General features: G+C 46.2%; 1 protein-coding gene across 1 annotated transcript; it reads right to left on the bottom strand.

Moving 5' to 3' along the window:
• Positions 1 to 262: 262 nt before the first annotated feature.
• LOC119975009 lies at positions 263 to 12,458 on the bottom strand. The gene is made up of 2 exons (XM_038814452.1): positions 12,326 to 12,458; positions 263 to 2,077 (listed from the first exon to the last, which is right to left on the bottom strand). Exon 2 carries the CDS (start codon positions 1,840 to 1,842, stop codon positions 400 to 402), a length of 1,443 nt encoding a protein of 480 aa, XP_038670380.1. The 5' UTR covers positions 1,843 to 2,077; positions 12,326 to 12,458; the 3' UTR covers positions 263 to 399.
• Positions 12,459 to 12,515: the final 57 nt, after the last annotated feature.

Below are 12,515 nucleotides of genomic sequence, written 5' to 3'. Positions count from 1 at the left end.
CAATTAATATCCTGGAGGTAGAGGGTGGTGACTATGACATAATCATTAGCTAATACTGCTGCTGCTAACGGTTTTCTTATCCTATCCGTCCATCAGGTCCAACTTCCTTATCTCCTTCCCTCTCATGCTCCTGAGTCAGCTCTTTCACATTCCAATGTCCATTGTCTCAGTTGACAAAGTTTTACACACTGATCTTTGCTGTCTCTGCACTAACAGATAGAGTTCTGTTCTCATTCCATTCCCTCAACCCTTTAACATCTTTTTACTTGAGGATCACAGATATATTTCAGACCCTTAATATTACATACAGACAGCAAGGTTAAAACAAGACAATAAATGAAATCCACTTCCACATTCCCCCCTTTGATCATTCCATGATCATATAACACTCAAGATATGTTAGGTGGAAATGTGAGCGAGGCGGAGGAATTCCTTCTCTACTGGGTTCTGGCGGGACACCGTCTCCTCATGTAGGTCGGGGGCAGGTTGAACCAATTTTTCCTTTTCGTCTGGGGCGGATTTCTGAAGCATTTGTGGTAATGCAACAGCACCTAAGCGGTTGCACAGGCATTTCACACCGGTAGCTATGATACAGAGCAACAAACAGAGGGCAACGAAGATAATAAGCCCGTGGAACAGGTAAGTGGCCCAAGAACTGGACCACATCCAGTTCCACCAGTCATCATTACTGGTGGGTCGCAGGCGCTGCACTCCATCTCTGATATGGGTCACCAGACGCGTGATATTCTCTGAACTGTCAGGAATGTAAGTGCAGCATTCGGTCCCTATGACAGCACAGGTGCCCCCTTCCTTGGCCAGTAAGTAATCCAAGGCCATGCAATTCTGTAGGGCTACCTTTCGTATGGCTACTAACTCTGCACTGAGTTCACTAAGTCCCTCCGCGGTGTCGTTTGCAACCTGTTCCAATATGTCGCGGAGGAGCTCGTACTTCTTGAGGGACCAGATGGTGCCTATCTGGGGCCAGAAGAGGGAAGTCACCACCTCCCATGGTGGTATTGACCTCTGGGCCCGATGGAGGGGATGATGTCCGAGTTGCGGATAGTGCGTAATGCCCGGAACAACGAAACCCAGGTAGCAAGACCCTGCCCAATTAGTGGGGAGCCAGGGGTAGGCCTTATGGCCACAAATAAAGTAGGTGCCATTATAGGGTGTGAGGCTAGTTACCATCGAGGAGGTCCATATTTGAGTCCAGTCATGACCCCCTGTATGGTTAGCAATGTTATTAATGAGGGCGAAGCCTTTCCAATTGGAAAAACCAAGAGTGTAGTTACATGAACTAGATCCTAACACGTGGGTTCCGGGGGTTTTTACTTCCCGGAGTAAGCAGACTGATCCGGTCTGTGGGTTGTGAATATGAAAGAACGGGGGGGTGTGATCTGATGAGTAGGGTGGCTGTCGCCAACCAGTAAAAGCACGTAACTGGTAACCGGCGCTTTGCCAGTCCTGGGCTGCTTTCCTGTGGTTAACAGAGGAGGACTTGGAGAACCTGGTTGGTAAGGCAAAGTGGTTAGAAACTGCCCGGTTCTGGTATATAACCCATTCAGCCATCTGCTCTAATGAAAAAGGAACAGGCACCAAGGGAACGCCTCCATGGGCATGGGTGGGGACACGTGTACATACCCAACAAGAGGAGACATTCACTTTCTTAGCATAAACATAAGACATAAACAAAAATGAATTTGCAGTTATATGGTGCGTTGCCCGCTTCCTCCTGGAAGGCGGGTGGGTGAGAATAGTCCTTCGGTCAGGGCCTTGCAGCCTGATTTTCTTGGTGCACCGGTAGTTCCACCGGCAAGCGTGGCGATCGTAGATCAGAGACATTTACATAGTCAGGAATCGAGGCTGCTGGTCGTCGATGGTCGTGCAGGTGCGGCCAGGGGTGGTGATCCATCGGAGATCTGGCGTCGTTCCATATCGTGAGGTTTCTTCTCGGCACAGAGGTAGACGTCGGCCCCCAGGTAGATATCTCCCCCCTCTGGATGCAGTGAAAGAGAGTAGAGTAGCGAGTATTGTGGCGACGAGGAGGAACTTCATCCTGGTGTCCGTGTCCCTAAGACTTAAAGGAAAAGTTTAAAACATCATGGATACTTAATTAACTTACAATGGTGCATATGTACCCATGCGTTTCGCCCCTCCACTTTTACTGCAGTGGGGGTAGTGAGTAGAACCTGTAGGGGACCATCCCATCGAGGTTCCAAACCTTTACTCGTCCAATTTTGGATTAGGACATAATCCCCAGGGTTGATAGAGATGTCATGGGTAATGGATGGGATCTCTTCCTGGGTGGCACAGACCCAGGAATGTAATCCTTTCAAAATTCTAGTTAGTGCTAATATATAATTAGCCATCTCGGTAGTCATGTAATGAAATTGAACATTCCGTGGAACACTGCTGTCCCAGGGCGTTCGAAAGGGTCTTCCATATAGTATTTCCGCTGGGCTTAGGCGAGTTTTTCCTGCAGGAGTGGCACGTAGTTGGAAGAGTGCTAAAGACAGGAGTTTGAGCCAAGTGGCCCCAGTGTCTGCTTGTAGTTTAGCGAGTTTAGTCTTTAGAGTCTGATTAGCCCTTTCCACCACTCCAGCGGCTTGTGGTCTGTAGGCACAATGAAACTGTTGCTTTATTCCTAGCAGAGCACAGAATTCCTTATTGATTTGACCTATGAAGTGGGGACCATTGTCAGAGCTCAGCCGGGCTGGGATTCCAAATCGCGGAACAATTTCTCGCATCAACACCTTAACTACTGTCGAGGCCTTGTTATCCGTAGTCGGGTAGGCCTCGATCCATTTGCTAAAAGTATCCACAATGACTAACACACATTTATAGCATTGACATCTTTCCAACTCAATGTAATCCATTTGTAGGGTCTCAAATGGACCCTCAGGTAAGGGGGTTGTGCCAGGATCACAGGGGACGGCCTTACCGGGGTTGTGCTGTTGACAGATTAGGCATCGACTGCTAATTTGTTGGGCCATCTCTTGCAGTCGTGGGTGCCACCAGCTTTTTAACAATATGTCCCCTGTGGCACGAGCGCCACAGTGAGTTGCAAAATGTACACATTCGGTCACCCAGGCTGCCAATGCATCGGGCATACATGTTTGTCCTACCGGGGTGACCCACAGCTTATTTTCATTATCATATATACATCCTAAGTTCTTCCACATATTTACAGCAGTTGCAGGAGCGTCCTCCTGCATTTGGATTATGTCAGCAATGGTTGGCATTGGTTTTTCAGAGGGGGACTTTTCCGAGGGGGTTTTAGTCTGCCTCATCATTCTAGGCACCATTATTTTGCCAGATTTAGAAATTTCTTTTGCCTTCTCGTCCGCTTGCCTGTTGCCCGTTTCCACCAGTCCCGTGCCTTTTGTATGGGCTGCGCATTTTATCACCGCTATCTTGTCTGGGAGCATAAGGGCCTGCAATAACTGGGTTACTAACTGCTGGTGTGAGATGGGTGTACCAGCAGAGGTTAGAAATCCTCTGTTTTTCCATAATTGCCCGAAATCATGTACTACCCCGAAGGCGTATCGGGAATCTGTATAAATATTAACCTTCCTTCCCTTCGCCAATATGCATGCTCGTATTAATGCAAACAATTCTGCTTGTTGGGCAGAAAAGGGAACTTCAAATGCTGCTGCTTCCACTATGTCACCATCTTGATCGATGATTGCATAGCCAGATTGTCTATCCCCCCTTTCGCCGATGGAAGAACTACCATCGGTGAAAAAGGAACAATCTGAACCCGGGATGGGTATGTCGGAGAGGTCGTCTCGGACCGAGGAGACCTCTCGCAACAGTTGTAGGCAGTCATGAGTTGGGTCGAGCATGTCCGTGGGAGGATACGTCAAAAAGTTAGCAGGGTTGATAGTGGTGCATTGGGCAAACTGGACTTTCGGGTTATTAAGGAGAGCAATCTCATATTTATTCTGACGAGCCATCGTGAGATGTTGGGTTTGTAGCTGTCCCAAAAGAGCTGTAACAGAATGGGAACTATTGACAGTGATATCTTGTTGGAGGGTAATATTAGCAGCCGATTGCAGGCTGTTGTAGATAGCTGCAAGAATTTGGGTACAGATAGGATAGCCAAGGGCTACCGGATCGAGTTTAGAGGAGTAGTATGCGACCAGGCGACAGCGGTCGCCGTGGCGTTGGGTCAGGACAGCGGTGGCGCAGTCGGCAAGGACTGTGCAATAGAGCTGAAAAGGGCGATCGTATAAGGGTCGACCAAGGGCAGGGGCCTGGAGGAGGGCCGCCTTGAGACGGTTAAAGGCCAGTGCGGCTTCCGGGGAAAGGGAAAAAGTATCAGGTTCATTGGTGTAAGGGGTAAGGAGGCGGGAATCCAAAGTAATATTCGGGATCCACTGACGGCAATAATTGACCATGCCCAGCCACTGACGGAGCTGCTTGGCAGTCGTTGGGGGTGGGAAATCGCAGATAGGGCGGATCCGGTCTGGATCTAAGGAACGAGAGGCGGCAGATATCCTAACACCTAGGAACTTAACAGTAGGTTGAGCAATCATAACTTTCGAGGGAGAGACAATGTAACCAAGGGAGGCCAGAAAATTGAGTAAAAGTTGAGTACCGGCCCGACATCCCTCCTCAGTAGGGTTAGCGATCAAGAGATCGTCGACATACTGAACAAGAGTGGAGCCTTGGGAGAAGGAGAGGGATTGTAGTTGGTGTTGGAGACAGCGGGAGAAAAGAGTGGGAGAGTGAATAAAACCTTGAGGCAAACGTGTCCAAGTATACTGTTGGCCATTATAAGTGAATGCAAAAAGATATTGGCATGATTGATCGAGTGGTAGAGCGAAAAAGGCATGTTGGAGGTCTACAAGGGAGAAGAATAGTGCGTCCGCAGGAACCTGGGCTAGAATATGCGCAGGGTTAGGAACAAGGGCGTGGAGAGGCTGAACAATAGAATTGATAGCACGTAAATCCTGGACGAGGCGGTACTGATCCGGTTTACAGGTTTGGGCACCGCTAGGATGGGGGTATTGCACGGAGACTGACAAGGAACCAGGATGCCCTGGTCGAGATGTTTAGCTATGAGTGCATCGATGGAGTGGCGAGCTTGAGCCTTAATGGGATATTGTCGGATCGAGGGGAGTTGAACATCGGGGAGGAGAGGAAAGTGATAGGCTGGGTAGGGACGAGACCAACATCAAACTTATCCGCAGCCCATACGTGGGGAGATACAGTCGCATTGGTCTGGGCACGATGGTGTAAAAGAATGGACTGGGATGTAGCTGGTTGTGACATGTATGTAATGGTAAGACCACCAGGGAGGAGTTGGGGTTCCAGAAGAGAGGGGTCAGACTGGTCCAATGCCTGTCGGACCATTGGCCCTAGATCCTTGGCATGGTGGGGGTAATGGACATGGCGGGTGACGTGCGGGGCGGTGTACCCGTCTTGGCGCCATAGCCAGGTAGGCTCTTGTGCCGCCTCCGCAGTCCCTTGGGGCCCGCTCACAGAAGCAAAAAGGGTGACTGAGAATTCTTGTTCAAGATGAGGGCTGTAAGAGTCGACCAGGCCCTCGTCGGCTCCGGTCGAATCGTAGGCCAGCGTGACGTGGAACAACCGCTCAGGCATCAAATGAAGTGCCCACCATTGCGGATGCACATGAGTGATTAACTGGCGTGGTATGCTGGGCGAATGGACAGTGATCCCATTATCCCCACATTCAAGATGTATTCCAAAGGCACAGAGAAGGTCTCGGGCCAGTAGATTACAATCTAGTCCGGTTGTAACAATAAATCGGTGCTGGAGGGTGTAGCCGTGGAAGGAAACGGGCACAGGGAAAGAAATGGGGTAACTAGCTAACTGTCCCTGGAAACCAGATAGTTGTTGGGTTTCTGATGAGATGATGCCATTCTGCTGTATCAAACACCAAAACAGGGAAGACCTCGAACATGGCGGAGGAACTCGGCCGTTTTATGGAGCAAATGGGGACGGTGGACCCTTGGAGGTTCACCCACCCAGGGGAGAAAGTGTTCTCCTTCTTCTCCCCAGTGCACAACATATACTCTAGGATGGGCTTCTTTGTGTTGGGGAAATCGGTGCTTCCAGGGTTGGTCAAATCGTAATCTCTGACCACGCTCCACATTATATGGATGAGAGGTTGGAGTCAGGCAATTCCCAATGCTGCACATGGAGGTTGCACACTGCACTATTGGCCGACAAGGTCTTCTGCGCGGAAGTATCACACGCCACAGCTGAATTAAAAAAACCAATCAAAATAGGGAGGTCTCATCGTCCATGTTCTAGGAGGCGCTAAAGGCCAAGATTAGAGGGGAAGTTATTGCCTTAAAAGCGCGAAGAGACAGGGAGGAGAGAGCGGCTCGGCAGCAGTTGCTCGACTCCATACTGGAGGTAGACCGTAAATACTCCGAGGTCCCAACCGTAGAGCTCCTGGTGGAGTGGAAATAGCTACAAATGGACTTCGACCTGCTCTAAATGAGGAAAGCAGTACACCAACTCTGCCAGGCACAGGAACATGAAGACTATACGAACACGAAGACAAAACCAGCCACCTGCTGGCACATCAGCTGAGAAAGCAGGCAGCCATGAGATAGATTGTGCAAATTAGAGACAGCAGAGATACATTGGAAACAGACCCAGACAAGGTTAACAAAACCTTCAAGGCCTTTTACCAGGGGCTGTACACCTCAGAACCCCAGCCAGTGGTCCCGGGGATGAAACAGTTCCTTGATGGACTGGACATGCCAGTTGTGGGGGAGGACAGAAAATGGGGCCTGGAAGCACTGCTAGAACTGGGAGAGATTGTGGAGAGTATTAGCTCCATGCAGGTGGGGAAGGCGCCAGGACCAAACGGGTTCCCGGCGGACTTCTACAAAAAATGTTTTTTTTCACTGGCCCCGCACCTGTGAGAGATGTTCACAGGTTCGCTGTCAAGGGGCACACTGCCACCTACACTAGCACAGGCCTCAATCTCACTAATACTGAAGAAAGATAAAGACTCAGCGGAATGCGGGTCATACAGACCCTCTCACCAATAAACGCAGATGCCAAAATACTGACTGAGATCCTAGCCATAAGGCTGGAGGACTGTGTTCCAGACGTGGTTGCAGAGGACCAAACTGGCACCTGCTGAACGTGATCATGATCCCATCCAGGGAGAGAACACGTGAGGTGATCATCTTCCCAGACACAGAAAAGACCTTCAACAGAGTCAAGTGGAAGTACCTCATAGAGGTTCGAGAGCAGTTCGGGCTTGGAACAGGGTTCACCTCCTGAGTGAAGCTCCTATACAACACTCCCATGGCGAGCGTACGGACAAATAACATCAGCCCCCAGTACTTCCAGCTGCACAGGGGCACCAGGTAGGGATGCCCGCTGTCCCCACTGCTGTTCACCCTAGCGATCGAACAACTAGCAATTGCGCTCAGAACAGTAAAGAACTGGAGGGGGATCCAAAGGGGAGGCAGACAGCACAGAGTCTCGCTCTATGCGAATGACCTGCTCCTCTACGTCTCGGACCCACAAAGCAGTATGGAAGGAATCATCACGTTCCTGAAAGAGTTCGGTGCCTTCTCGGGCTACAAACTCAACATGAGCAAAAGCGAGATATTCCCAGTGAACCCACAAGGGGGAGGGGCAGCACTGCTGGGACTGCCATTTAAACAAGCCCAACACAAATTCCGCTACCTGGGGATCCAAATTGCTCATGACTAGACGGGGGTTCACATGTGGAACCTGATCAGCCTGACAGGAAGTCAAAAAGGACCTGCAGAGAAGGAACATATATATTTGTGTATATTAGGACCTGGTTTAGCACACTGGGCTAAATCACTGGCTTTTAAAGCAGAACAAGCAGGCCAGCAGCACGGTTTGCTTCCCATACCAGCCTCCCCGGACAGGCGCTGGAATGTGGCGACGAGGGGCTGTTCACAGTAACTTCATTGAAACCTACTCGTGACAATAAGTGATTTTCAATATATATGTATATATATATACTTCCTCTGTTTTTTTTGATGAGGGCAGGAATGCAGAACCTGGATGCCTCCTCGGGTGGGGTGGCACTTGTGGAGTTTTACTGTGGCACGGTAGCACAGTGGTTAGCACTGTTGTTTCACCGCATCAGGGTCCCAAGTTCGATTCTCGTTTTGGGTCACTGTCTGTGCGGAGTCTGCACATTCACCCCGTGTCTGCGTAGATTTCCTCCGGGTGCTCCGGTTTACTCCCACAAGCCCCGGAAGATGTGCCATTATTCTGAATTGTCCCTCTGTGTACCCGAACAGGCGCCGGCAGTGGCGGACTGGCCAGGGTGTCAGCTTGCCCGATGGCAAGTGGGCCCCTGATGAAGTGGGCCCCCTATATCAAATAAAAATGCAATAAAGAAACAAACACAGACAACAGTTTTAGTAATAAAAGGGAATAAGAAAAAAAAGAGAACAGGACACAAATAAGCAGTGCATGAAAAGGACGAAGCAGGGTAGGCAGTGGAAGGATGTGGAATAGGGGGGCCCAGGTCAGGCATAATTAAGGAAATTCCATGTTTTCAGCAAGAGTGTGTGAATTTAAAGATAAAGTTACAATTCGTGATTTGAGATGGTCGGCAACTTCAAAGGATATCAAGCAGTAGTCTTGGTTCAGCCGGTACATTGGTCTGGGGCCCGGAGAGCCAAGAAGGGGCCCGTGAATCTCTGAATGGCCCTTAAAAATTATAATTAATTAGATAAATAAATCTCCAACTTCTTTCCTGAGATTTGTATTCTAACTTAATAAAATATAATTGTTTTTAAAAAGAGCAATACCAAATAAAAATGCAATAAAGAAACAAACAAATAATCACTCAGTGTATGAAGGAACGAAGCAGTGTTAAACGGATGTGAAAAGGAGTGGGGGGGGGGGGGGGGGAGTGGGGGGGGGGGGGAGTGGGGGGGGGGGGGTGGGGGGGGGGGGGGGGGGGCTGGTTCACCCGGGTCAGACATAGTTGGAAATCCACGTTCTCAGCAAGAGTGTGTGAATTTAAAGATAAAGTTACAGTAAATGAACCTACGCAAGAAAATGAAAGATCAATTACTGGAATCTTCCAATATCCATCACGAGCAAATCTAAAACAGTTTTTTGCTGAACATCCACTTCAGCCACTTGATGATCTGCCATTTGATGCTCGTTTGTATTAGAGGAAAATTATGAATGACTCAGTCCCAAGAAAATGGCTAACATATAACAAAGAAAATAGATGCTTATATTGTTCATACTGCTTAGCCTTTGAGTTTCCCAACACTTGTAATCCATCACCCTTTGTACGTGGCTTTAGTGACTACAGGCGTATTAGCCAGAGTTGACTTTACATGAATCGACAACAACACATGTCAGAAATGCTCAGCAATATATCAGTGTGGTTAACGATGGCACCTTAGATAAATTTTTTGCAGCATCAGTAATTAAAAGGAAAGAAGTATTGAAGCAGAGAAGTATTGTCATGAGGATTATAGACATCATAAAGATGTTAGGCAAGCAAGCACTTCCTTTTTGAGGTCACAGAAATGAATCAGCCTACACTCTAGATAATGAGGTTCTGAATCATGGCAATTTTTTAGCAGTTGATTGCAAAATATGACCCCATTATGGCAGCTCACATTTCTGCAGTGTAAAATGAAAAAATGAAAAAATGAAAATCGCTTATTGTCACGAGTAGGCTTCAATGAAGTTACTGTGAAAAGCCCCTAGTCGCCACATTCCGGCGCCTGTCCGGGGAGGCTGGTACGGGAATCGAACCGTGCTGCTGGCCTGCTTGGTCTACTTTAAAAGCCAGCGATTTAGCCTTGTGGGCTAAAACAAGTCTAAACAAAGAATTAAACGATTAGAGCAACAAGGAAAGGCTCAAAGTAAAGGCCGTGGTGGACTCGTTACATACCTGAGTAAAACAACTATAAACATGTTAATCAAAATTATGAAGAATATGATACAAGAAAGAATTAGTCATGAAGTTTCTCAAGCAAAATATTATTCTATTCAGGTTGATTCAACACAAGATAATTCATCCAGCGATCAGTTTAGCATTATTATTCGGTATGTGCTTAAAGGTATTATCTGTGAGCGACTACTTTCAGTTGTGCCAAGTAATGATGGTACAGGACAGGGAATTTTTGATCTATTGATTGAAACATTACAGCATCTTAAAATTGACCCCCAAAAATGTTTATCTGATAGCACAGATGCCGCTGCAAGCTACCATGGCCAGTATAATGGCTTACAAAGTAAAATTGCTGATGTGGCTGATCAACATGTTCATATATGGTGCTATGCCCATGTCTTGAATTTGGTGATAACTGAAACAACAAAATGTTGTGTGCCTACAGTTTCTTTTTTCAATTTGCTCCAGAATATAGCAACTTTTGTGAAAGCATCATACAAGAGAATGGCTGTATGGATAGAAGTTGTTGGAAAACATCTAGGACAAGAAAAAATGAAACGATTAAAGCTAATTGGTGAGACCAGATGGTCAGGAAAATCCAATGCAGCAACAACTATATTTTGATGTTTTGATGATGCCGCTGCCAGTACTTTCGTAAATCTATTGACATGCTTATCAATGATACAAGATTCAGAAAAGTTTGATGCAAAAACAAAACTTGAAGCAAATGTTTTACTTCAAAGTCTTCTAAAGTTTGAAACCATATTGACAGCATTTACTTACTTGTATATATTTGAAACTACAACCCCGTTATCAAGTTATCTACAGACAAGTGGTTTAGATATGTTTACTGCATGGAGTTTGGTAGATTCAGCTACAACAAAGTTGAAGGAACAGACAAGAACATTTGATAACGTTCACAGCAAGGCTTTGGAATTTGTAAATAAATGTAATAACAGGATTTCACAGATCAATATGGATGAAAATCAAACATTGGAAATTGATGCGTTGGAAACCGCATTGCCAGTTAAGAGGCAGAGGAAGAAGAAAAGAATGGCAGATGAGCTTATTGATGATGAAAGAAATTCCTCAGATTCTCTAGCTGATTTTCGAGTAAATGTGTTTAACCTAATAATGGATCGCATTGTCCAGTCACTAGAATCACGCTTTGTACAACACAAACAGTTGTATAAAGATTTGTCCTGCTTGGACCCAGCAAAGTTTAAAACTATTGCAGAGAAGGGCCTTGAGGATGAAGCATTGGAAGGTATTATTAAGCTGTTTCCACAAATCAGCAAAGATCAAGTAATATTGGAATTGTTTTCTTTTGCTTCAAACTTTGATGTATTAAAGCTATTGCTTAATGATGGTGAGATTATGGATTCCAGTTGCAAAAATTGTAAAATTTGCAGCACTTGCCCATCGTGTGTACTAAAAATTCTGGCATCCAACAGACTTCATGACAAGGCATATGATAATCTTTATGAACGTTATAAAGTCATCTGCACACTATCAGTTACTCAAGTTCAATGTGAGAGGACATTTTCAAAGCTAAAGATCATAAAGACAAGGTTAAGAAATTCGCTGTCTGAGGAGAATTTGGAATCATACATGTTGCTATCCATTGAAAAGGAATTGTTAGATGAATTGGATGCAGAAGCAATTATTGGCAGACTCGCACAATCATCGAGCGAACACAAACGATTGCTCTTAATATAGTGGACTGCATGCAATGCTCTATTGTGCTTTTGAACTATCTGTTAATGTGTAAATTGTGCAGTAAACTATTTAAAAATATCAACCAATTACTTAAAATTTAAAAAATTAATAAAAAATTCAATTATAACATTCTGTATTTACATTTGGTATCTACTGCCAGTAATATGTACAGTACATGTACACTGTAATTACTAAGAAATACACATTTTTTCCACAAAAATTTTAATTGTACTCTTTTTTCCATATGTATTTTTTTGAAAATTTTATTTATTCGTTATGAAAATTAAATGATAGCATTGTAGTTGTGGGTGGGCCCCCTTTGTCTCCTGGCAACCAATATTTTTAGACCCAGTCCGCCACTGGGCGCCGGAGTGTGGCGACTGGGGGCTTTTCACAGTAAGCAACTTCATTGCAGTGTTAACGTAAGCCTACTTGTGACAATCAGAATTATTATAATAATTATTATTATACTGCTGGTGACTGCTCGTGTCAGGAATAGTCAGACTCCCAAAAATAAACACGTGCTGGTGCTGGCCTTAAATGATGAGGGGTTTAAATCACGTGAGCTGTATCCCTGAACTTGGCCATCTTTCAACAAGGCAGCCGAGTGCCAGCAAGTTAGAAATAGTACTTTAAATAAAAAGGGTGCCGCTATGGAAACGGTCTGGGAGCAATAAAACCCATGTGACACAATATAAAACCTACCTAATGGCAACTCACTCAGTTTGCCCTTCCTCTGAGGCAGCAAGATGTCCCCAGATCCAGATGAGGCGCAATGATGGCCTTTGGTGGAAGTTGCAATTCCTGATTTTTATTCCCGGACAGAGGCCAGCCACTTGTCTCTGAGAGACATTTGATGCCAGCGGAGAGGGAGCTGCAGAACTCACCCCCACCT

The sequence above is a fragment of the Scyliorhinus canicula genome, chromosome 12, assembly GCF_902713615.1.
Source record: "Scyliorhinus canicula chromosome 12, sScyCan1.1, whole genome shotgun sequence".
Lineage (NCBI taxonomy): Eukaryota > Metazoa > Chordata > Chondrichthyes > Carcharhiniformes > Scyliorhinidae > Scyliorhinus > Scyliorhinus canicula.
Note: the sequence above shows the minus strand (reverse complement) of the source record. Positions and strands in the feature narration are given on the sequence as shown.